This window comes from Toxoplasma gondii, chromosome Ia (genome assembly GCF_000006565.2).
Source record: "Toxoplasma gondii ME49 chromosome Ia, whole genome shotgun sequence".
NCBI classification, from domain to species: Eukaryota; Apicomplexa; class Conoidasida; order Eucoccidiorida; family Sarcocystidae; genus Toxoplasma; species Toxoplasma gondii.
This window is the reverse complement of record NC_031467.1, coordinates 992,562-1,013,259: the sequence shown is the minus strand read 5'-3', so window position 1 is coordinate 1,013,259 and position 20,698 is coordinate 992,562. Positions and strand designations below refer to the sequence as shown.

At 53.5% G+C, this 20,698-nt stretch overlaps 2 protein-coding genes across 2 annotated transcripts; both read left to right on the top strand.

The window, feature by feature from the left end:
• The first annotated feature begins 1,316 nt into the window (after window positions 1-1,316).
• TGME49_294620 (eukaryotic initiation factor-3, subunit 8, putative) lies at window positions 1,317-9,788 on the top strand. Its single transcript, XM_018782235.1, has 10 exons — window positions 1,317-2,052; window positions 2,940-3,114; window positions 3,372-3,661; window positions 4,124-5,094; window positions 5,488-5,624; window positions 6,037-6,415; window positions 6,958-7,264; window positions 7,570-7,659; window positions 8,033-8,199; window positions 8,489-9,788. The coding sequence occupies exons 1-10, from the start codon at window positions 1,948-1,950 to the stop codon at window positions 8,781-8,783; spliced, it is 2,916 nt and encodes a 971-aa protein (XP_018638581.1). The 5' UTR covers window positions 1,317-1,947; the 3' UTR covers window positions 8,784-9,788.
• A 2,600-nt stretch (window positions 9,789-12,388) lies between these two features.
• Window positions 12,389-20,231, top strand: TGME49_294610 (histone lysine methyltransferase, SET, putative). Its single transcript, XM_002370189.2, has one exon. It carries the CDS (start codon window positions 13,514-13,516, stop codon window positions 18,725-18,727), a length of 5,214 nt encoding a protein of 1,737 aa, XP_002370230.2. The 5' UTR covers window positions 12,389-13,513; the 3' UTR covers window positions 18,728-20,231.
• Window positions 20,232-20,698: the final 467 nt, after the last annotated feature.

Below are 20,698 nucleotides of genomic sequence, written 5' to 3'. Positions count from 1 at the left end.
CAAGATGCAGAGACAAGTCGACTTCCACTTTGTTCGTCTGATCTTCCGACGTGGAGGTGCCGATGCAAGGCACAGAAAGCAGCTTTCTGTTCTGCGGAGACCGTGGAAAGTCCCGCAGGACGCGTGCGTCCGTTTTCCGCAGAATATTCCCATATGAGGAAGAAGGCAAGCGAGCGAACAAACGTTCTGCACTGGACACTTGAGTCGCATCCAGGGAAAATGTCTAATCAAGCCAGGCTTAGGACTACCGGTTCTCTGCGAAAGAGTCTGTGGCGCGAAAGTGATGGAACTCCCTCGTTTGTGGCTGTACTGCGATAACTCTCGAAGAATCGAGCTCCTCTGTCGAACGACAACAACAGGCTACGACGATGTATAGAATCCGAAATACTCATCTTTATCCGAGATAATTTCCAAGGCAGTCATGGCTGTCAAGCTTCCTGATGGGATAAGGAAGCTGGGACTCGAAGACGTTTGAGATTACCTCGCCTGCGCGCATGTTGTCCAAAGAATACGTCTTAGTGCCTTGGCCACTGCTCTCAACAAGAGAAGGGTATTTTCTTTGGCTGAGAGGTTTCCTTGATCGGCGATTTCTCACCACAAAAAACTATTTTCTTGTCCAAAGTGGAGAACCTATGAGGTCACCGCCTGAAAATGGCGCCTTCCTAGACTTCCTCCTGCCTCCACTGTGTCGCAGAGAATCTCATCAACTTGCGTTTCGTGGGTTTTTCTAGCAAGACTCGAGTTCTGCAACAGCCCTTCTTTTCTCAGTGTCCATTCTTTCTACCAAAGAGAGAATCTCAACTATCGGTTCTGTGCCGGCTTCCTCTGTTCCCATGTTCCCGCTTCACGTGGACATCTACTGTGCAGAGGAACTTCACCGATACACGAAGAATTGTATGTGATCTCAGAGAAGCTTTCGCCCCGAAAGATGAACTCTTGAAGCAATGGATTCGTATCCGTTTCAGTTTCTTCACATACCCGATGTTCCTCGGCAAGACCTGACTGACGCGTCAACACAGATAATACACGCACACACACCTCCCCTTTTGCGTAGAGTGAACCACTCTGAAGAAGGTACCGCCTCGCAGGAGAGGAGAGCGCGGAGAAGCTCGACTAAAGATGAAAGACGAATCCACAAAGATGCACCTTCGAGAACCGTGTGACTCTGCCTCAAAGGTTTCACACGCTTTTTAACTGTGTGCTGCCCCTGTCTCTCTGCGCCTGTCTCGCTCTCCTTCGCTCTGTGGGGTGGCATAGCCAGCCTCGGCTTATATTCGGGGCGTCAGGCCGCCTTCTTCCTTTTTTGTGGGAAGCAGCTCAGTTCTCCCGTTTCGTGCCTTTCGAAGGCTGGGAGAAGAGCCCGTTGAGTGTGTAGGAGAGGAGGGAAACTGGAGCAGGAAACATGAAAGTCCAGGACGAGGCAGCGCGAGAATCTCTTCCGCATCTTTCTGTGAGGAATCGCAGGCGTTGTCTCTAGCTCCACGCCACCCCCCCCCCTCTTTGCGGCTTCTTCCCTCTCGTCGAAAAAACGCGTAGATCTCGTCGTCTTCCTTGCCCGTGCTGGTGTGGAGGGACTCCGTTCTGATTGCGGCGATTCCGGCCTCCTTTTTCCTCGTTCCACTGCTTCTTGCTCTCTTTTTTTGTACTCCGTCGTCGGTTCCTTTCCAGCGCTGTGGTGTCTGGGCACTTTGCACTGTGGGAGGTTCCCTTCCCACCCTGTCTCTGAGCACAGTTTCTCTTTCTTCGCTGGCCTGTTTGTCTCTCTTTCTCCACGTCTTGCGTTCGAAGAAACTCTTTTGTTTTTCGGAGAATTCTCTCAGACACTCCAGAACCCCCCTCGCCGTCTCCCATTTCTTTCGCCGAAGCGCGTTTCCTCCGGTCTCTGTGCACCTTTTGGACAGGGGGAACGAGAAGAGGCTGCTTCTCGCGATTTCTGCCGTTTCCAAGATGCAGTCGAAATTCTGGGCCGCAGCGAGCGATGAATCCGAGGACTCCGGATTCTCCTCGTCGGAGTCCGAGGCCGAACAGGAACAACAAGTTCCGGCAGGCGAGGTAAACATCGTTGTCGGAGAAGGCTGTTCCTGTGCATCGCTTCTTCCACCCATTCTGGGTCGCGGAACTACAGTTCGTCTTCCACTCCCCCTTTCTTCCCTCTGCCATGTCTGCTTCGTTTCCCTCGTCAAACTCTCTTCATCTCCTCATCTTTGGTCTCTCTGACCGCAGGGGAAAGCGAAGAAGCTCTCGTTAACTCTATTATAATAGCCTTCAGAAAGGCCTCTCTCTTCTCTCCACGCCCTCTGTCTGTGGAGTTCTCGAAACGCGAAGGCATTTCACCATCTTTGGCGGAGAGTTGCCCTTCACGCTCGATCTGTCCTGATGGTTTCCTGTGTGAAGAAGCGACGACTGCAGTTCGCCTCCAGTGGTCGACATCTTGTCTCAATTTCTTTTGTGATCGCTTTTGGGGAACCCTGTGGAGGGTGTCGCTGTTCTCTTCTTCTGAGATACAGACAACCAAGTTCTTTATGGCTGCTGTACAGCACCACCGCAAGGCACACTGTTACGCATCTCTCTCTTGTGATTCTTTTTCGAATCGTGCCGGTGCCTTGATCCTCTTGCCGCTGCTGCCTCGTCTTCCTCTCAACACCGCTCGTCTGGAACTGTCTCCTACCTTTGATATCGCATTCCCCATCTTTTCTGAGTCTCACTGCAGAGCGGAGGAGCGAACGCGCATGCCCGCGCCTCGTTTGTTTCTCCCAGGAATCGCAGCCGCCTTCTCGTGCGTTATTGTGTCGCCTCTGAGAGGGCACTGGTCGTGAACGTTGCTGCGAATGAGGATCCTTTTCTCCTCTCTGCGTTGGACTCTGTCGCGCTGTCTCTGTCGTTGATCGAGAGACAGAGCTTCTGAATTTCGCCTCCCCAGTGTGGTGTATGTTCTCCAGGCGCGCCGTCCTGTCGTCGCCTCTCGCTGGGCGGCGGCAGACACGAGCAGCAGCGACGATGAAGGCGGCCGCGTAGTCAAGTCTCTGAAGGATCGCCGCTGGACTGCGATGCGGGAGACGATTCGTCAAATGAGGAATCACATGAAAATTGCAGATTTCTCGGAACTCTACAAGGGTGAGCCACTCCGAGAGTGCACGGCCTATCCACTCTGCGCTCGCCCAGGGACTCATGTGTAGATATGGCGGGTGTGAGTCGCGCGCGCGCGTCGCCGTTCTCTCGGTTTTTCGTCTTCTCCCCTCGTCTTGCCTCCCCCGGTTGCTCCCTTTTCAAGGTTTGACTCCAGTCGCTAGCCGGCCATTGCGGGATTCTCCCTCCGGCGATCTCGGCATTTCAAGTCGCTCGAACTGCTTGCGCCGTTGTTTGTGTTGCAGACTACGAATCCTTGGTCCGCTGTCTGCAGAAGTCTCAGCAGATCGTTGAGCAAGAGGGTCTGCCGAGCTTCTTCGTGCGCATCATCGTGGAACTCGAGCAGTTCCTGGAGGAGAGACATCGCGACAAAGAGGCCTTCAAGAAGCTCTCGAAGGCGAAGGCCACTGCCTTCAACACTCTTCGCGCCAAAGTTCGTAAAACAAACGAACAGTGGCAGGAGAAAGTCGATGCATGCAAAGCCGACCCGTCCCAGTTCGCCTCCAGCGACAGCGACGACGACGATGACTTCGATGTAAGACAAACTCAAGTCGCGTCTGGACAGCGACCGCGAGAAGGGGGAACCGAGGCTGCGCGGATGGCAACGTTCAGTTTTCCGGCTGTTTCGTCTTATATTCGAGGCTTTCATGCGGCAGGCGGGTCTCCACATGCGGACTGACGTACGGGTTTCGGACCTGTGGACTAAAATACTTTCGAGGCAACGAGATTCGCGTCGCAGCGGTCAACGCAACAGGACTCTCGTCTTCTGTTTACATATGTGGTTATGTCCGTCCTCATATTGAGCAACAGACAGATGGACCTATTCATGTACTGTGTGATAATGTGTATGCAGATCCATCTTTCTGTATGCATATCTGCACCTGTGTTCCGTGGTGGTGAGTGCCTAGCTGAAATTGCGTGACGTAGAAATACATATGCATATGGCTGCAGTTGTATGGAACTGTGGTGTCTTGTATCTGTGGGCGGGGCTGTTCAGTCGGACGACAGCAGCGATTTGTCGGACATTTCGGACTCGTCGGAGAGCGAGGAGAGTGACGAGGAGAAGCCGAAGCGTAAGGCGATGAATGAAGACGGCTCTGAGGACTCTGAAGACAGCGAGTGGTCGGACTCGGACGCGTCTTCCTTGTCTTCGGGTGAGGAGACGGACAAGCACAAGGCTGCGATGGCGAAGTGGGGTCTGCGTTCCGAGGGCGACAAGTCTCGCAAGCAGAAGGAGAAGAAGAAGACCAAGCGGATTTCCAAGACAAAGGACGAGGGGGCGTTGAGTCCGCGCGGCGAGGCCGGTGCCGAGTTCTCCATCAAGGACATGGAGAGCCTCTTCGACACGAACGACTTGGATGCAAGTGTGATTCGCAAGCGCGTCCAGCTGGTCGTCGAAAAACGAGGACGCCGGGGCGTGGACCGACTCGAGCAGACGCGCATCCTGAAGCGCTTGGCGGAGCTCGCGGCGCGCGTAGGACCGCAGAGCGAGCTGGAGGTTCTGGCGCATTTGATTAGCGCGGAGTTCGACACGACGAGCGGTGTATTTGCCTGTCTCAGCAGCGCCATTTGGCTGGACGTCTTCCACCAACTCGAAGCTGTGCTTGGCCACCTCGAGGAAGGCGTGAAGAAGGCGAGAGCAGACGGAAAGGGAGCAGGCGGAACAGCCTACGTCCTGGTGCCGACTGTCCTCGCCTCCAGCGACGCGGTCGACGCTGCCCTCGTCGCCCCAGACGCCCAAGTTGTCTCCTCCGGCATTCTCACGAGCTTCGTGGAGCGACTCGATGATGAACTCATGAAGAGTCTGCAGTTCACGGACGTCCACTCTGAGGAGTACAAGGAAAGACTTGGCCAAAGCGTTGACATGATCGCCGTCCTCTGCCGCGCCTGGGTCCACCTCACCGACTGCCAGTCGAAGCCCCAAGCCGCCACCCTCGCACTTCGCATTAACGAGCACATGCACTACAAGTAAGGCAGAGGGAGAAACGGGAACCCGGCGTTTCAGGAAAACGGGAAGGCATGGAGGGTGAGACCAGGGGCTATGTGAAGTAGACGCTTCGCTTTGATTGGAGAGAGAGACAAGAGACGCCAAGACGCGCAGAATCCCCACAAGGATAGAAATACCAATCCTCGGCCAGGAGTGATTCATCGAGCAACTAGAACGTCCGAGTTTATCAGATTTCCATGTTGACACTTGGGCAAGTGGAAAACTGAGACTTCCACGGATGCTCATGTGGTGTGCTTTCTGGGCCGCGTTGTCTTCATCTCATGGGCTGGGGAGAACCCATGTAAATATCGAGGAAACCTTTCTTGCCTCTCCAAAATTGGAAACAGTTTGTCGTTGTCAATTTCTCTTCTCAGACATGACGCCATTGCCGCGAGCATGTGGGATCTAGTCCGCAAGCGCGTCCCTGCTGAGGTGGCGCAGCACCTCCCTGATGAAGGCATGAAGCCCTCGGACTTTGTGGAGAAACTCACAAACCTCGTGTTTGAATCCGGTGAGCTTTATTGCACGGCATTCCGCCTCACCCCAAGATGTATACAGAGTGAAGAGGATTATGCGGATGTATTTTTGTGCCCGTTTGTATATGGTGCCGACCACCGATTCCTTCGATGTATCTAAGCTACACCATATATATATATATATATATGCATACGTGTATAGGATTACATATGTATGTCTATATACGTATTTCCTCCTGTGTCTTGTGCGTGGTTTGGCAGCTCGTTAGTGACGGAGTTTGTCTATGATTTTCCGTCGCGCCGTTCGTTTGTTTGTGTAGCTGCGTGAAGTCCCTCCCCCCTGTTGCGCTGCCTCTGTCAGTACGTGCGGTGGGAGATCGAGCTGCGTTGTGTCTTCTCACTGCCGTCTCTGCAAGAGTCGTCTGGTTTTTCTCTTCTTTTTCACAGAGAGCTCACGGGAGCGCACCCGCGCCCTTCTGCACCTCGCGTACAGCCGGGCTCTTCATGACGATTTCTACAAGGCCAGAGACTTGCTTCACACGCCCAACATGCAAGAGCTCGCGCTCCAGACAGACACGCAGACGCAGATTCTGTACAATCGCGACTTAGTTCAGTTGGGGCTCTGTGCCTTTCGCAACGGCCGCATCAACGAAGCGCATGCATGTCTCTCGGAGGTGTGCCCGAAACACAAGGAACTTCTTGCACAGGGTTTGTCGAACTTGAAGAATGTCGAGTGTACGCCTGAGCAAGAGAGAGCTGAGAAGCGGCGCCTCCTCCCCTACCACATGCACATCAGCATGGAGCTCATTGAAGGCGCCCACAACATGTAAGCCTCGCCCCGGAGGCGAAAAACGGGACAGCGCAGGGTGTAAAGGACACCGAATCCTACCTTTTTGAAGCAGCGCGGAGGTGCTGTCAAGAGAAGACTCGCAGCTGATGCGCAGATTCATGTCTACGTATCCATATTCAAACATCAAGGGTATTCAAGCATCAACAGGCATGCAAGACCACATATATATATATATATGTATATATATTGTTTTGTTGACATGGTTTGTGTGTGGATATGCGCCATAGGAAGGGGTACTGAGTTGTTTTGAAAGCAAGTTGAGACGAATACGTTAATTTGGAAGCACAAGAGGGTTTCAGTGCACAAACACGCATGCAGATACCCGTCGACTGTACATGTATGGAGGTCCCAGTTATGAAGCTTGTACGTAAACATAGATACAATACGTTTGCACCCGTCTATCAGTGTAGAGAGTCGAGGTATGAATAATTCCGCATACGTCAACATCATCTTGAAGGTAGGTTCGAAGAAGTTTAACAGCAAGTTCAGATGTGTATCATCTCCATGCGTTTTTTCAGCTGCGCGATGTTGATTGAAGTTCCTCACATGGCGCACGATCCGTTTGAGCATCGAAAGCGCCCGATCAGCAAGCATTTCCGGCGCATGTTGGAGACGTACGACAAGCAGGCTTTTCTGGGACCTCCTGAGAATGCCCGCGAAACAGTGATGGCGGCGACGAAGGCGCTTCAGAAGGGAGACTGGAAGGAGTGCTGCCGCTTCATCTTCAGTCTTGGCATCTGGGAGAAGTTGATGAACGCGACAGAAATCCAGGAAATGCTGAAACTGAAAGTCAAACAGGAGGCCATGCGCACCTACATCTTCACTGTACGTCCACTGGCTTGGCAAAAAGACAAGAGATCCTAGCCAGGAGTAAAGGAGTGCGGATACACTCGGGTCTTTTTTTTGCGGGAGCAGAGGTTGTCGAACCGCAGACTCTACCTCGATCTCAAGGGGAGATCTCTGTGAGAAATGAGGGCTCATGGAAAGGCGCCTGGGTGTCCGAGAAGGCGTCTCTACGCACTTGCTGGGTTACCAATTCGCGCATAGTGAAACCTTTGGTCCAGGAATCCTGTTGTTCGCCCGTAGTGGAGTTTCTTATTCCTTGTCTTTGTTCTTTGCCTTGCTCTCAGTACTTGACGCTCTACGACTCCTTCTCCATCTCTCAGTTGTGCGGCATGTTCGAACTCCCGGAAAGTACCGTCCACTCCATTGTCAGCAAGGTATGTTGTCAACAGCTAGGGGGAAAAGACTGCGCCCGCTCCGAGAAAGATGACATTCCATTGCATGCGTCTTTCCTCTCGTCCCTATAAATGTAATGATGTTCATCTGCATGCGTATAAAGGTCAAACAAGCCTCCCCGGGAAGCGGGGTTCTTTGGCATATATATATATATATGTATATTTATATACGTATATTCCGTTTGATTATGCACATGATGACAGCTGTTTCGCGTGTGGGTGTTGTATCACATTCTTTGTTGGCTTGCGGGGTGTCGACGTGAGTGGCATGCCACTTTGAAACGATTTTCGGGAGTCGGTTGTTTTCTGGGACCCAGAGTGGGCGACAGAACTGTTTTTTGTGGGCTGTTCACAGATGATGATCAACGAGGAAATCCATGCAAGCTGGGACGAGAGCAGCCAGTTCATTCTCATCAGCCGGGTGGAGCGCACGCGCCTCCAACAGCTCGCTTCGACGCTGACAGAGAATGTGAACAACGCCGTAGAGCAAAACGAGCTGACGTTGAACATGAAGAATCCGAAGTAAGCATCCCGTTTTTCCTCCCCACTGTCCTCGAAGCATATCCTTCTACACTTGTTTACTATATATATATATATATTTGTATATACACCTACACATACACATTCATAAATATGTATATATATATATATATATATGTATATATGCGTGCATATGTGTGTTTGTGCATGTGTAGTGTAGCTTTTTAGGCGTTCTCGCCTAGAAACACGTATCTGGAGAGTTTCGGATTTTGTGGTGAGTTCCTGAGGCTCCTGACTGGTTGTTCGATCGCGGTTTCGCTTGTCTTTGCAGGTTCGCCCTCTCTCACGACCGTCGCTTCCAGATGCGCGGCGACGGGCAGAGCGACAGATTCGGCTGGGGCGGCCGAGAGCGCGAAGGGGACGGGGGCGCGGGAGGCCCGGGGGGCCGGCGCTTCGGGCGCGGCGGGCGCGGAGGCTTCGGACCCGGTCGGGGCGCAGGGCGAGGGCGCGGGGGGCGCGGTCGGGGCGGCCTTCGCGCCGGCTCTCGAGGTTGGATGGGTGAACGCGAGGGCGGGAACTGGACTGGAGCCGGCGGAGATCGATGGAGTGCAAGGCAAAAGTATTAAGCTGGGTGGCTGTTTCGTTTGCCTGGAATTGAGAGACGGAGGCGAAAATCTCAGGTGGGTGTGTCGTGCCAGTGTGCGGGTCCATGTGGAGATGTGGGCCTTACCAGAGGACCTACAGAGGCGTTGGGAGACGGGTGTATGCAGTTTCTGTGGCTCCGTCGAGTGCCATGTTTCGACCAGCTCTTTCGTGTATGGATGTGGGGTAACACTTATACATTTTGTAAACCCGGTGAGAGGGTTGGGGTGCCAGAGACAGGTGACTTTTGCAAAAATGCGAGCGTCACCGCTTTTGAGACCGAAGGGTGGAAGCTTTCGTCTCGTGGTTTCCGGTGAAGCCGAGGTTGAAGTCACGTGTATATGTACAAGCATGTACGCGTGGTCCTGCGTTCACACGTTTCGATGTCGAAATATTTCTCTGTTTGTTTTCTAGAAACATTTCTCATTTGCAGCGTCTGACAACTGAGAGGTTGGATTTCCTGCCTCAGCTTCTGGGGTTGCTCGATGTCTCGCGCCAGACAGGGCGGTCTACGAAGTGTCACATCAAAGCAGAGATCACGTGTAAATGTGCATGCCCACATTAGAGTTATCATGCAGCATGCGGTGACCGGACGGCATACTCTCTGGCTTCTTTGCGAAAGAGTGCATTGCACCTTTTATCCGGGATTCTTTTGCTGTCTTGTCTTCTCTTGAGAAAGTGACGCGTCGGTCGTTTAAGCAAATCGAAACAGACTTCGCCCTTTCTCTCTCAGTCCATTTACTAGGGTTGACTCTCTGGAGCGGGACCGCATCGGTTCTCTCTTTCCTGGACTCTCGCACCCTGTAAAAGATTCTGTGCATGGTGCCCTGTTTCGTGGCCTGCGTTCTTCAGCCGAGCGTTCTGTCTAAATTGCTTTTTGCTCCAGACAGCTCACTTACCGCGATCGATTAGCCAGTGATTGAATATGAACGCTGTGCGATTTGCCCGGGAGCGCTCTCCTGCAGGTGCCAGGCTCTCTCGGACAAGAAAATGGCATGCAACGGGGTTTTCTCTTGCAGCTTTTTCTTGTCGTTTGCCTCCTATCTGCATCCGCGGGAGAACAGTGTGAGTGCCAGACGGACGGGACACGTGCGTTTTGCGCGTCGTCAAAGTCCGTTTGTCCTCACTGTCAAACTCTTCCCGGGCTAAATCAAGTGTGACGCTGAGTCAGCCTGGTGTCTTCCCGTTTCGCGTCGATTCGTGGTTTTCGTGGGTCTCGCGGCCGGCGACTGCCAAAGATTCACGCGTGTAGGGCAATGTGGCAACTGGGTGTTACGTCGTGTTGTCATTCTGAATGTGGCTTTTAGAAGAAATAGGCGGTGTCAAAGATGTAGGGAACTGTCAACGGCACCTAGCGAGAAGTCGCTAACGTGTCGCGGACGAGGGGTACTTTTCAGGAGTGTGTATGGAAAGCCGTGCGTGCTCCAGCGTGTGGAGTGTTGCCAGTGAACGACGAAGCAAAGATAGTGAAGTAATTCAGTGAAAAGAACGCACGTTCCCACACGATACATTATTATGTAAATTCAGTGTACTACTGCAGACAGTTAAATCCTTTACCAGCAAAGTTACCAAGATACGCTCCGGTTCATCAAAGTAGGCAGGATTGCCGAGGCGCTGGCGTTAGAGCTTGGCAAAAAGTGGCCGTTCGTGCTTCGACGCTTCTTCGTAGCGCCGATCAGCTTTCCACGAAACTGAGAGGCAGAAAGCAAAAAGACTCACCAACAGGCGAAGGCAGTCACTGGCAACGGTAGAATCGCTGCTTGTGTTTCTTTGCCCACAGAGCCGAACCACGAGAAACTGGATCCCGTGGAAAAACGAGGGCGTATGTCGATATTCATTTATTTATCTAATTACCGGGTATATACGCATTGCGAGGCAAATGTACATGAAACCAGAGATTCAACCCCGATTGCTGAGTCGGGTGCGAGGGAAAGAGACGGTCTAATTTCCCCGGGAAATCGGAGTGCTGCGATGTCACTTTTCTTTTGCTGCGGTAATCGATTCCTTGATGGCAGCATCGGCTTTAATTTTGTAGCTAGTTTCGTGGACGTGTCGATGCGGACCATTTGGCACCGGCAGTCATGATGGAGGCTTCCGTCCAAGTGGTGGGATTGAGGCAGCAAAGCATGAACATGGATTCTGAATTGTTCTAGTTTGCGGCGTTCTACTTGGTGCTACGTTTGCGGCTGTTTCCGGCAGTGCGACACCTGTAGGCTAACAGGGAGCACACAGCGGAAGAAGGGGACTCTATCAATAAAATATGAACGCTGTGCGATTTGCCCGGGAGCGCTCTCCTGCAGGTGCCAGGCTCTCTCGGACAAGAAAATGGCATGCAACGGGGTTTTCTCTTGCAGCTTTTTCTTGTCGTTTGCCTCCTATCTGCATCCGCGGGAGAACAGTGTGAGTGCCAGACGGACGGGACACGTGCGTTTTGCGCGTCGTCAAAGTCCGTTTGTCCTCACTGTCAAACTCTTCCCGGGCTAAATCAAGTGTGACGCTGAGTCAGCCTGGTGTCTTCCCGTTTCGCGTCGATTCGTGGTTTTCGTGGGTCTCGCGGCCGGCGACTGCCAAAGATTCACGCGTGTAGGGCAATGTGGCAACTGGGTGTTACGTCGTGTTGTCATTCTGAATGTGGCTTTTAGAAGAAATAGGCGGTGTCAAAGATGTAGGGAACTGTCAACGGCACCTAGCGAGAAGTCGCTAACGTGTCGCGGACGAGGGGTACTTTTCAGGAGTGTGTATGGAAAGCCGTGCGTGCTCCAGCGTGTGGAGTGTTGCCAGTGAACGACGAAGCAAAGATAGTGAAGTAATTCAGTGAAAAGAACGCACGTTCTCTCACGATACAACAATGGGGTAGTGTAGCATTGCAAGCAGTGACGCAAACCGACAATAAATAACGGAAGAGGGAATTCCTTTTAACATGAGTTTCGAACTTCTTCACAGAAATTTGCCATTGATTTAGATAACTTTCGCTATGGTTGTTACCCTCTTTAGCTGTTGGGTACTCGTAGGCCGCTGGTCGCACTCATCGAAGAGGGCCCTCTTGTAGCCCTCTTGCCACCGATTTTGAAGAAACCCGCTTTGTGTACACCCTTAGAAAGCCCCGGCTTTGAAGCAAGCTTCGCCTTTTCTTTGTTCTGCACGTCCGAGACGGACTCAAAATTTGAAAAGCAGGCTGAGAACATTCTGAATATCAAGCAGAGCGCGTGGTTAAAACGTATTTTGTGCTTCAGTTCGAAGTGTGGTGGGCGAAGAGAGACCGGACAAAAACGCCGCAGCTTCACCATGTCTATTTCTATGTTGAGATGTCATACCCATGTCCGGAAGAAATCCTCCGTACTTCGCCGAAAACAATACTCCCGAAAAGTAAAAGTTTGTACCGGTAAACACTGACCTCTGAAACTGTAGAGCAGCGAAGCAAGACCGGAAGTGTGCTTTTGCGCCAGCCTGCAACTGTTCCCGTTTCGACGGGCTAGTAACATATGTCGGCCTTTCTCCTCTGGCGAAATCTTTGTATGCCGTTGCAGTTCCTGCTTAAAGCGCATGTTTCGCATTTGTTCCATCCTTTCATTGAGTTTTAAAATCCAATTTCGTGTTGGAACGCGTCTGACTAGGAGATGGACGCGTCGATGCTCATGTGAGTCATTCGTAGGTCGCACTCGGAAGGCTCGCGACAGCAGGAAAAGAGGGAAGAGGACATGTAGGCCTGTCTCAGGGTCACGAAGCCAGGAAGAAGCACCCCGGACGGACAAGCATGAGGAAAAGTCTTGGCATCCGTCCGCAAGTGGCGAGCGCGCAAGCTGTTCGTGTGGTTTATTGCCTCGTGCTAGCCACAGACCCAGTTTTCATATCGGAGAAGTGGGCTGCACTGGGGCGCCGATGCCTGGTGAACCCGTATTATTCCTGCTAGCACCTTTTTGAGCTTTCTTCCTTCCTCAGAAAGAGAGAGACGTACACTCCGTATACGTCTTCTTTCTGCCAAGTTTTTTTCTCGCTGAGACACGGCAGGCTTCCGCGTTCTTTGTAGATCTCGCGAGGGAACAAGCGGACACGCGGCGGCGCGCAACTAGCTCGATGCTCTCGCTTCCTGCTGACTGCCTCGACGCTGGTCCTTTTTCACAATTCCCCCGAAGTTAGCGTCGTTCTTTGTTGTGGTACAGACCACTCCACTCAATTCCGTTTTCAGGAGTAGTTTTTCCCGACTGCGCTCACCAGAAATCCTTTTTTCCTGACGTTGGCCACTGGCACGCAGAGAGCCGTCCGTCTGCCTCGTGTCCCCTGTCAAGACCTGCACAGGGACAAGACCTGAGAAGCGAGGTCGAAAGGACAGGTCTGGGAGGTGTGGTCCGACCGGGAATAAAGCGTTTCTCTGTCTTCGTGTCTCTTTCGGAACGTTCTCGACCTCTGTTTGATGCTTTTTCTGTCTGCAATTGCCGTTGTGAGGAGCGCATAGAGAGGAGGCGCGGACGGCTTCCAGCGCTCGCTACTGCTCTATCCGACTCTTGTCAGCTGTAACTCAAAGAGCGCTTTCCTCATCCCTCAGTTTTTGTATGACTCTTCACCGGTAAACATTTGAAATCTTCCCAGATTCTTCGTAAGGCAGAGAGTTTCAACCTCGGTTTTGCTTGGCGGTAGACAGCTCAACCACCTCAAGAGCCACTCGTGTGCCACACGCCACGACCTCGCCTGAACTTTGACGTTCTTTGCTGACAATATGCTGTCGACTTTTTCCAAGCTCTTCTCGGGCTCTAAAGAAGAGTCTGGAAAGACTTCTTCTGGCTCAGAACATGCCCAACAGTCGGAAGGGAACACCGCTGCCGTGCAGCCCCTTGACCCCGCAAGCCCCGAGTGGCTCAGTTACTACGCTCAAGTGGCGCCTCCGGAAATCGGTAGGTGGGTGAATCCGAAGGATGGGTCTGGTGCAATTCCATACGAGAGACTTATTGAGAACCTAAACACCCTGAACATCCCCGCGTTCGCGATGAAAGCGTTCTCTGCGGAAACCGCTGAAGACCGCGGGGCACCATCATCGCTTGCTTCTCTCGGCTCTCGGCATGCTTCCAACGCTTCCGCAATCCCCGTCCGCCAGGCGTCTCTCAAACAGCCACGCGGCACCTCGCGAAATGTTGCTCAGCGATCCGCGTCTGAAGCGCCGTCGTCTCGAGTGTCCCATGACCGCGGCCAAAGTGCCTTTCAGTGTGCACAGTCTAACTCTTTGGGGGGTCTGGAACATGGCCATCCTGCCGGAGCTCGGTGTCGATCTGTCAGCGTTGCCTCGGGTACTTCTCCTTCCCATCAGCAAGGCCAAACCGCCCGTCTGCAGAGCAATGCACCATCGGAACCTCCCCTGTACATTCCTGTGACCTCAACGACGCGATCCTACGTCGGCCCCGTTCGCGAAGTGAAAGGTCTGATCAGCGGAGTTGGAAAAACTGACCTTTCGCGCCCCGGCCCCCACTCCCAGGTGCCTCAGGACTATGTGGAAGTCGTCAACTCCCGGCAAACGCAGTACCACGGGGTTCCTCCCACTTTCCGCATGCAGACAAGCGGAGATGAAGACGAAAGCAAAACATACGAAGCAGCTGGCCTTCATGCACCGGTGGTTGCCGGACCACCGGGACGGACACTGTCACAAGTTTACGGAACGCGCATGGCTTCGAACGGAACCGTCCACAAACTCCCTGCGATTTTTCTCCAGCCTGTGATCGATTCAGCTGAGTCCACAGACAAGGCGACTGCGGCCTCTGTCCCGGACACTCCAGCAAAAGGTGTGACCTACAAACTCGGCCAGTACGTCTGGAGTGAGGAGGACATCAAATTGGGAACCGCGGGGAAACCAGACCCTCCCCTGGATCCGCTCGTGAGATCCATTTGCTCCGGCGCAATCTTCCCGCAGGTTGTCGGCCCAGAAGAGCAGGAGAAGAACACGAGTGAAACGCAGGAGGCTGGCTTACAAGCAAGCGCGGAGACCGCAGATCGAAACGTCCTGGAAGAATCCCCCGCCACGGCACTTACCATTGAGGACTTGGGTATCCCGTCCATCGTGGAGCTCTGCAAGAAGAAGCGAGCAGAGCTGGAGAAGCTGAACGACGATTGCGTGAGGATTCGGGATGACACCGTGAACACCGACAGTTTGAGCAACAAGGGAGGCCGTGGCGGAGTCTGCTCTGCTCGCGCCGTTCCCAAGGGCTCCGTCGTCTTTGTCGAGTTACCTCTCATCACTGCGGATGTGAGTGCCAATGGCCTCTGGCCCGCGTTCCAGAGCCTCACAGACGAGCAGAAGGCTTTGCTAGAAACTCTCGAAGGAAGCGCCGCAGATCTGTCCAATGTCGAGTCTCTGACTTGCACGATCCGATGCAAACAGGCGAACAAGCTGAAGTCCGCAGGAGCTTACCAGGACTTCTTTGGAAAAATGAAGCTGAACGCTCACGCCCTGACTCGAGGACGCGGATGGGCGTTGTACCCCCGTGCTGCTCGTATCAAACACTCGTGCCGGCCGAACGTGACTTACCGGAATCTCGACGGATTGCTGGTGGTTTTTGCCCTCGAAGACATTGCAGAGGGCGCCCCGATCACAATGAGTTACATCGACCAACTGTACATGCCGACGGAGGAGCGACGCAAGCGGGTGATGGCGACGAAACGCATCTTCTGCCAGTGCATGCGCTGCACAGACGTCTGTCAGAAAGAACGAAAGATTCTGTGCCCGGAGTGCCGCCCGGAAAAGATTCGCTTTACGGAGGAGCGGGAGGCCCAGGAAGCCGCCCAGGCTGCCCGCGTCGCTGCCGTTGCTCCGCCGGCCCTCCCGACAGTACCCGAAGCGGACCAGGAAGCTCTGGAGGATCAAAGAGGCGCCAGTGCGAACGACGAGGCCTCAGAATGTGGCACTGCGGAGGAGAGTCGACCTAGCCTGCAGAGCGGATTGTCCTTCGAGGGCTCGTGCAACAGCTCCGACTACGAAGGGAGCGTGGAAGAAAAGTCGTTGGACTGCTGCTCCTCTGACTGCGTCTCTTCCAGCGACGGCGAAGAAGAGGCGCATTGCCAGGAGGTGGAGGCAGCCGTAAACAACGCAGGCAGCCACGGAAACGAGGAGACAGCCAGCAATGCAGACAACTCGAGGCTCGAGACCAGCCAAGACAGCACAACGGCATCGCCTTCGTCGAGCGAGACCGAGTCGCGAGTCGATAAGGCCAGCTCGAAAGGTGGAAAGAACGCGAAGATCAGCACTATGTTTCTGAGCCTGACGTCGTCAGAAACCATGGCTAGTGCGAGGAACGATGCCTTGACGGGCTGCAACAAGGACAACTGGAGCAGCGACTCCGAGGCAGGGCAGACTGGGAGCGTCGCCGGGGATGCCGACGACGTGGATCCGCAGACCGAAGCACGCGAGCTTTATGATCGCCTCACTGAAGCAGGCATGCCGAGGAACTACTGCGTCTACGAGGGCGAGGACTGCTGGCACTGCTACACCTGCCAGAAGACGTTCCGCGACGAAGAGCTGCCGACTGGAATGGAGCGCTATTTGGTGGGTAAATTCGCCGTGCTTCGGGAGAAATTCGGGCGTCCGTGCCCGATGGAGTGGAGTGACGAATGTGGAAAGCTCCTGAGAACCGTTGAGAAGGTCCTCGGAGCTGAACATTGGCTGTACGCTGCAGGTCAGTTGTTGCTGGCGCAGCTGTGCCTCGGCATGTGGGTGGGCGGCCTCGTTATGGATGACATTTTCTCAAGGGCCGCGGCTCATGCGACAGCCTTCCTCGAATTCGCGAACCGTTCCGTACCCGAGGCGCTGTCCACCGACGCAGCGCCTCTCTTGGTGGCCCTGCTGCGCATTCAACTCTTCAGCGGAAAAGGAAAAGACTTCGTGGACACGGTCGAGCGCCACAGCGTCCTAAACACCATCCGCGATGGCTTGGGAAAGTGGGACGAAGTGTATACGTCGTTCGCCAGCGCCTACCTGTATTTGAAGAAGGATGCAGACCAAAAGGACGAGCAACCGAGTCTCGCAATGCTCCAACGATTCGCCCACGCTTCCCAGTACACGTCAGCCCTCGATGCTCAGTACTACGAGACACTCGAGCGGGAGAAGTTGGCAATGGTCGAGGAAGTCAAGCGCACGGCCCGCCAGAGAGAAGAAGAAGCGCGTCTCAGAGCTGAGGCTCGACAGCGGCGCATCGTGGAGGTGAAGAAGAACATCGCAGCTCTGAAGGCTGCCGAAACTCTTGTCGCCGCCGACGGAACGATGCTGCAGGTCACGGACGTCACGATGACTCATCCTGATGGAATCGTCCAGAAGTTTTTGAGGAACAACGCCTTGTGCGATCACGACCAAGAGGCGGCTCGTGAAAGTCGGCTCGTCAAAGCAGACGGCACAGCAGCTCTGGCGTCCGGCGACGGCAAGGCCTCCTTTATTTCCAGTGCTGAGCAAGCAGCTGCGGCGGCATACGAGGACGCGAAACGCCTGCAGCAGCTGGCCGTCGAGGGGCGCTACTCCAACGGTGTTTCTGCGATTGCCGGTGTGCCAGGCTCCCAGAATGGCACCTACTTGCCTTTGCTCATGTTGGCTGATCCCCTTCAAACTCGCGCGGAGCGGCGCCATCAACTGAGGAAGACCATGCAGCTTCTGGAGCGCGAGCGGAAGAAGCGCGAACAGATTCTCGAAGCTCTCGAACAGGGCAAGGAAGAGGTGGTCGCTTCAGAGCTCGACTTTGAAGAAGACGAGAGCGAGGTTGGAGACACGCCCGAGCCTGAGGCGGAGGAGGAAGAGAAGGAACAAGGCTTCATCTACAGAGTTCCGGGCCTGCACGGGACTGCCCCAGGCGAGTACGTGACAATCTCTCAGCTGAACCACACAAAAGACGGGAAATACCCGCCTCTTCCGTTCTTCAAATCCTTCTTTTACATTGACCACGAGGCGCGAACTCTCGACAAACGCAACAAGGACGCGAGTGCAGTTACAGTGATCGGGTGCGGATCAGGCGGCCCTCCACCTCTCAGCTTTGATGAACTGGAGGATATCGAGGGCGCGAAGAAAATTTACCTGCAAAAGGAAAACAAGGACTTCTCGGAAGAGCTTCAAGCGCGGGTGAACTACAACTTGGCCCAAAAGACTGCAGAGGCCGCAGCTGCACTTCGAGCGTCCCAGGCAAAGAGAACCGGAAAGGTCTCGAGCTTCTTCTGGGGATCCAACCAAACTGAGGAACTGGAGGAAGCGCCCCGACTCCTTGCCGGCGAGAGCCTCCGAGAGAGACAGCGAAACGACACGGCTGCTCTGTTGGAAGCGACGAATGAGGCCGTTCGGGAAATGGCTCTTCATGAGGCTGACACGCAGCGTCGCATCCAGCAATTCCGGGAGGAGACGCGCGCGCGGTTCGAGAAGGGCAGACAGGAAGTCGTCGGTCATCATGACGTGGCGCATGCACATCACGATAACCATGAGATTGTGTTCGAGATGGCGTCGCCTGGCGAAGACCAGGCTCTGCCGTCCGGCGTAGCGGAAGGAAAGGTTCTCCCGCTCTTCCCACATCAAAAGGTCAGCTACCGAGTTGATGATGGCCGAGACATCGAACAAATCAGGAACAATGTTGATGTGAATGTCTCTGCTGATCTCGATCGGAAAACCGTTTGGGCGGTCCAACCCCTTGAACACAGTCCGCAAATGACAGAGGAATCTGAACGTCCCGTCGCACAGCCTGTCCAGATCGAAGCAGAAAAACCAGCTGCTGCCGAAGCGGAGGAACCTTTCCGCTTTGATGCACCTCTTCCAGATGGACAAGGACTGGCGCTGAAGCTGAAACCTCTCGATTTCTCTCATGTTCCCCCTCCGCCTCCTTTGGTCACCTTGCCTTCCGATAGGAGGTTCCAGCCGTTTGACCCCAGCGTTTTCTCGCACTCTCAATACAAGATGGTCTTCCGACAGGGTCTCCCATGATTTCGCCGATCGAACTAGTTGTACCCCCTCCGGAGAGTTTCGACAGTGCTTCGGTGCACTATCTTCCTATGATGAAGGGATTTCTCAACAGGTATATCCCCCGGCACACGCCGGGGCTATTCGGAATGAATATGCAATCTTTTGATAACTTGAGGGAATGTACAAGATGAGAAACTCGCATTGATGCTTCTGTCGAAGAACGCTGCAAGCACTGTTTCCTGGCACAAGCATGAGAAGCCCAAAGAACGGATGGTTGGAGCGGTTTCCTTTGTGGCTCCGTGCATGTGATAATTCATTGTCGTGCTTCGTGCCTTGTGGAATATAGACGACGCATCTGATATTCATTTTTTACGATGCGTGTGAACATGTAACGTGGCAAGTATATCCATTTGCCGTACTTAGTTCACGCATAGACTCTCTGGATCAAGTAGGCTCGTTCGATGCTGGAAACACTGGTGGGCGTTAAGGCATCATGTCCACTGAAGTGGTCACGAGCCAATAAAGTGTCAGTTTGAATATATATCCGCTGGGGTGTTCGATCCATGAGAAGTAACCTGCATATTCTAAGGGTCAGCGTTGCATGGTGATTCCATGTAAAGAGACGAGTTTTAGTGGGGCTGCTACGTGTCAGGGCGGCAGAAAGATCGCTTTTCACCACGGCCGAGTCTATCCACATGCTTTGGGCATTCCAGACTTCGGAGTTGATGTGCTTCCTTTGTTGCCCAGCACGAATGGTTTTCATTGGGAGTCATGAAAGGCTGCTGACGGGTGGCTCTGAGCTCTGTTGTTGGTTTCACCTTTTTTGTATCAATAATGCAGCCAGTTTATCAGCCACCTACGCGGCAGGTGTGAGAACCGTACGACTTCATTAAAGAAGCCGAGCAGTGTTTTTAATATTGCGGGAATCTTTGGGTGTCTACTGCAGCGAACCGGATTAAACCTGGCCCGGTATGTGCGATCTCAGCGGAGAATCGTGGATACTTTTACGTGGCGTCGCGTGTGTGCTTCTTTCTGTTAAACACTTAGTCACGAGGGGCGAGCGCGTTGATCAACTACTCAACCAAACGCCCAATTTTTTGTAGCAGGACCATGTTCGCGTACGTGTAGCGATTCCCGGGTGTCCTTCTGTGTAGGCCACGCAGGTGGTCACATGCCGCACCTTTGCTTTCGTGATCTCGTGCAAGAGTGTTTAGGTCTTTATGTATTCGGCGGCCCAATCACTCTGAGATTAGCATCTTCAGATTCAGTCGGATTCCATCACGAAAATGTGGCGTCTACTTTCGCACAAATGGACTGGACGAACCAGCAGAAAGAAACTTCCTGTTTAGCCGCGAAGGGTCGGGGGCAGTGTGTGAAGAGAAAAATTTTCTTCAACCATCTCTCTGTGTGTATATTTATATCGATCCTACATTTATGTTCAGGTTACTACCCAGGCAACACACGTAACGAAGCATATTGAGACAGCAATTCCGTAACTGAACCCAAATTTGCGCTAAATGGCAATCGGAACAAGTACCTCAGTAGGACAACTCCTAGTCGGTTTCAGTCATCAAGCCATACGCGACGCAGCATCGCAGTCGCACCTGACCCGGTGGTACCAGCCGCGTCCTGTTGGTGCACGCTCGTTCTTGTGGTATTATACCTCTTCGAGCCCCACACCAGTATTCAGTACTCTGCTGACTCATCGCTGGGCGCAGACACGTCGCTAGTTTACATTGAGCGCTTCCAATGCCTACACACACACCGTGACAATTTTTTAGACACCAAAAACGACCCTTCCACTAAAGAGATGGGCGTGGGATAGTCGAAATTGTCATTTTATTCAGTAGCAATGAAAGAACAATGTTTCCATGTGGACGCACTGACGGAGGGCCAACTGCGACTGTCGTTGATGCAGTTGTAGTGACCAGGGGAGAACCACTGACTCACCGTTGAGGAAGCCACACATGGTCGCGTGAACCTTATTTTCTG

What these genes read in the sequence shown, in the direction of transcription:
- TGME49_294610 (XM_002370189.2), top strand. Translation starts at nt 13,514, where the DNA reads ATGCTGTCGACTTTTTCCAAGCTCTTCTCGGGCTCTAAAGAAGAGTCT.
- TGME49_294620 (XM_018782235.1), top strand. Translation starts at nt 1,948, where the DNA reads ATGCAGTCGAAATTCTGGGCCGCAGCGAGCGATGAATCCGAGGACTCC. An exon ending in ACGACGACGATGACTTCGAT is followed by an intron (nt 3,662 to 4,123) that starts GTAAGACAAACT and finishes GGGGCTGTTCAG; the next exon opens with TCGGACGACAGCAGCGATTT. An exon ending in AAACCTCGTGTTTGAATCCG is followed by an intron (nt 5,625 to 6,036) that starts GTGAGCTTTATT and finishes TCTTTTTCACAG; the next exon opens with AGAGCTCACGGGAGCGCACC.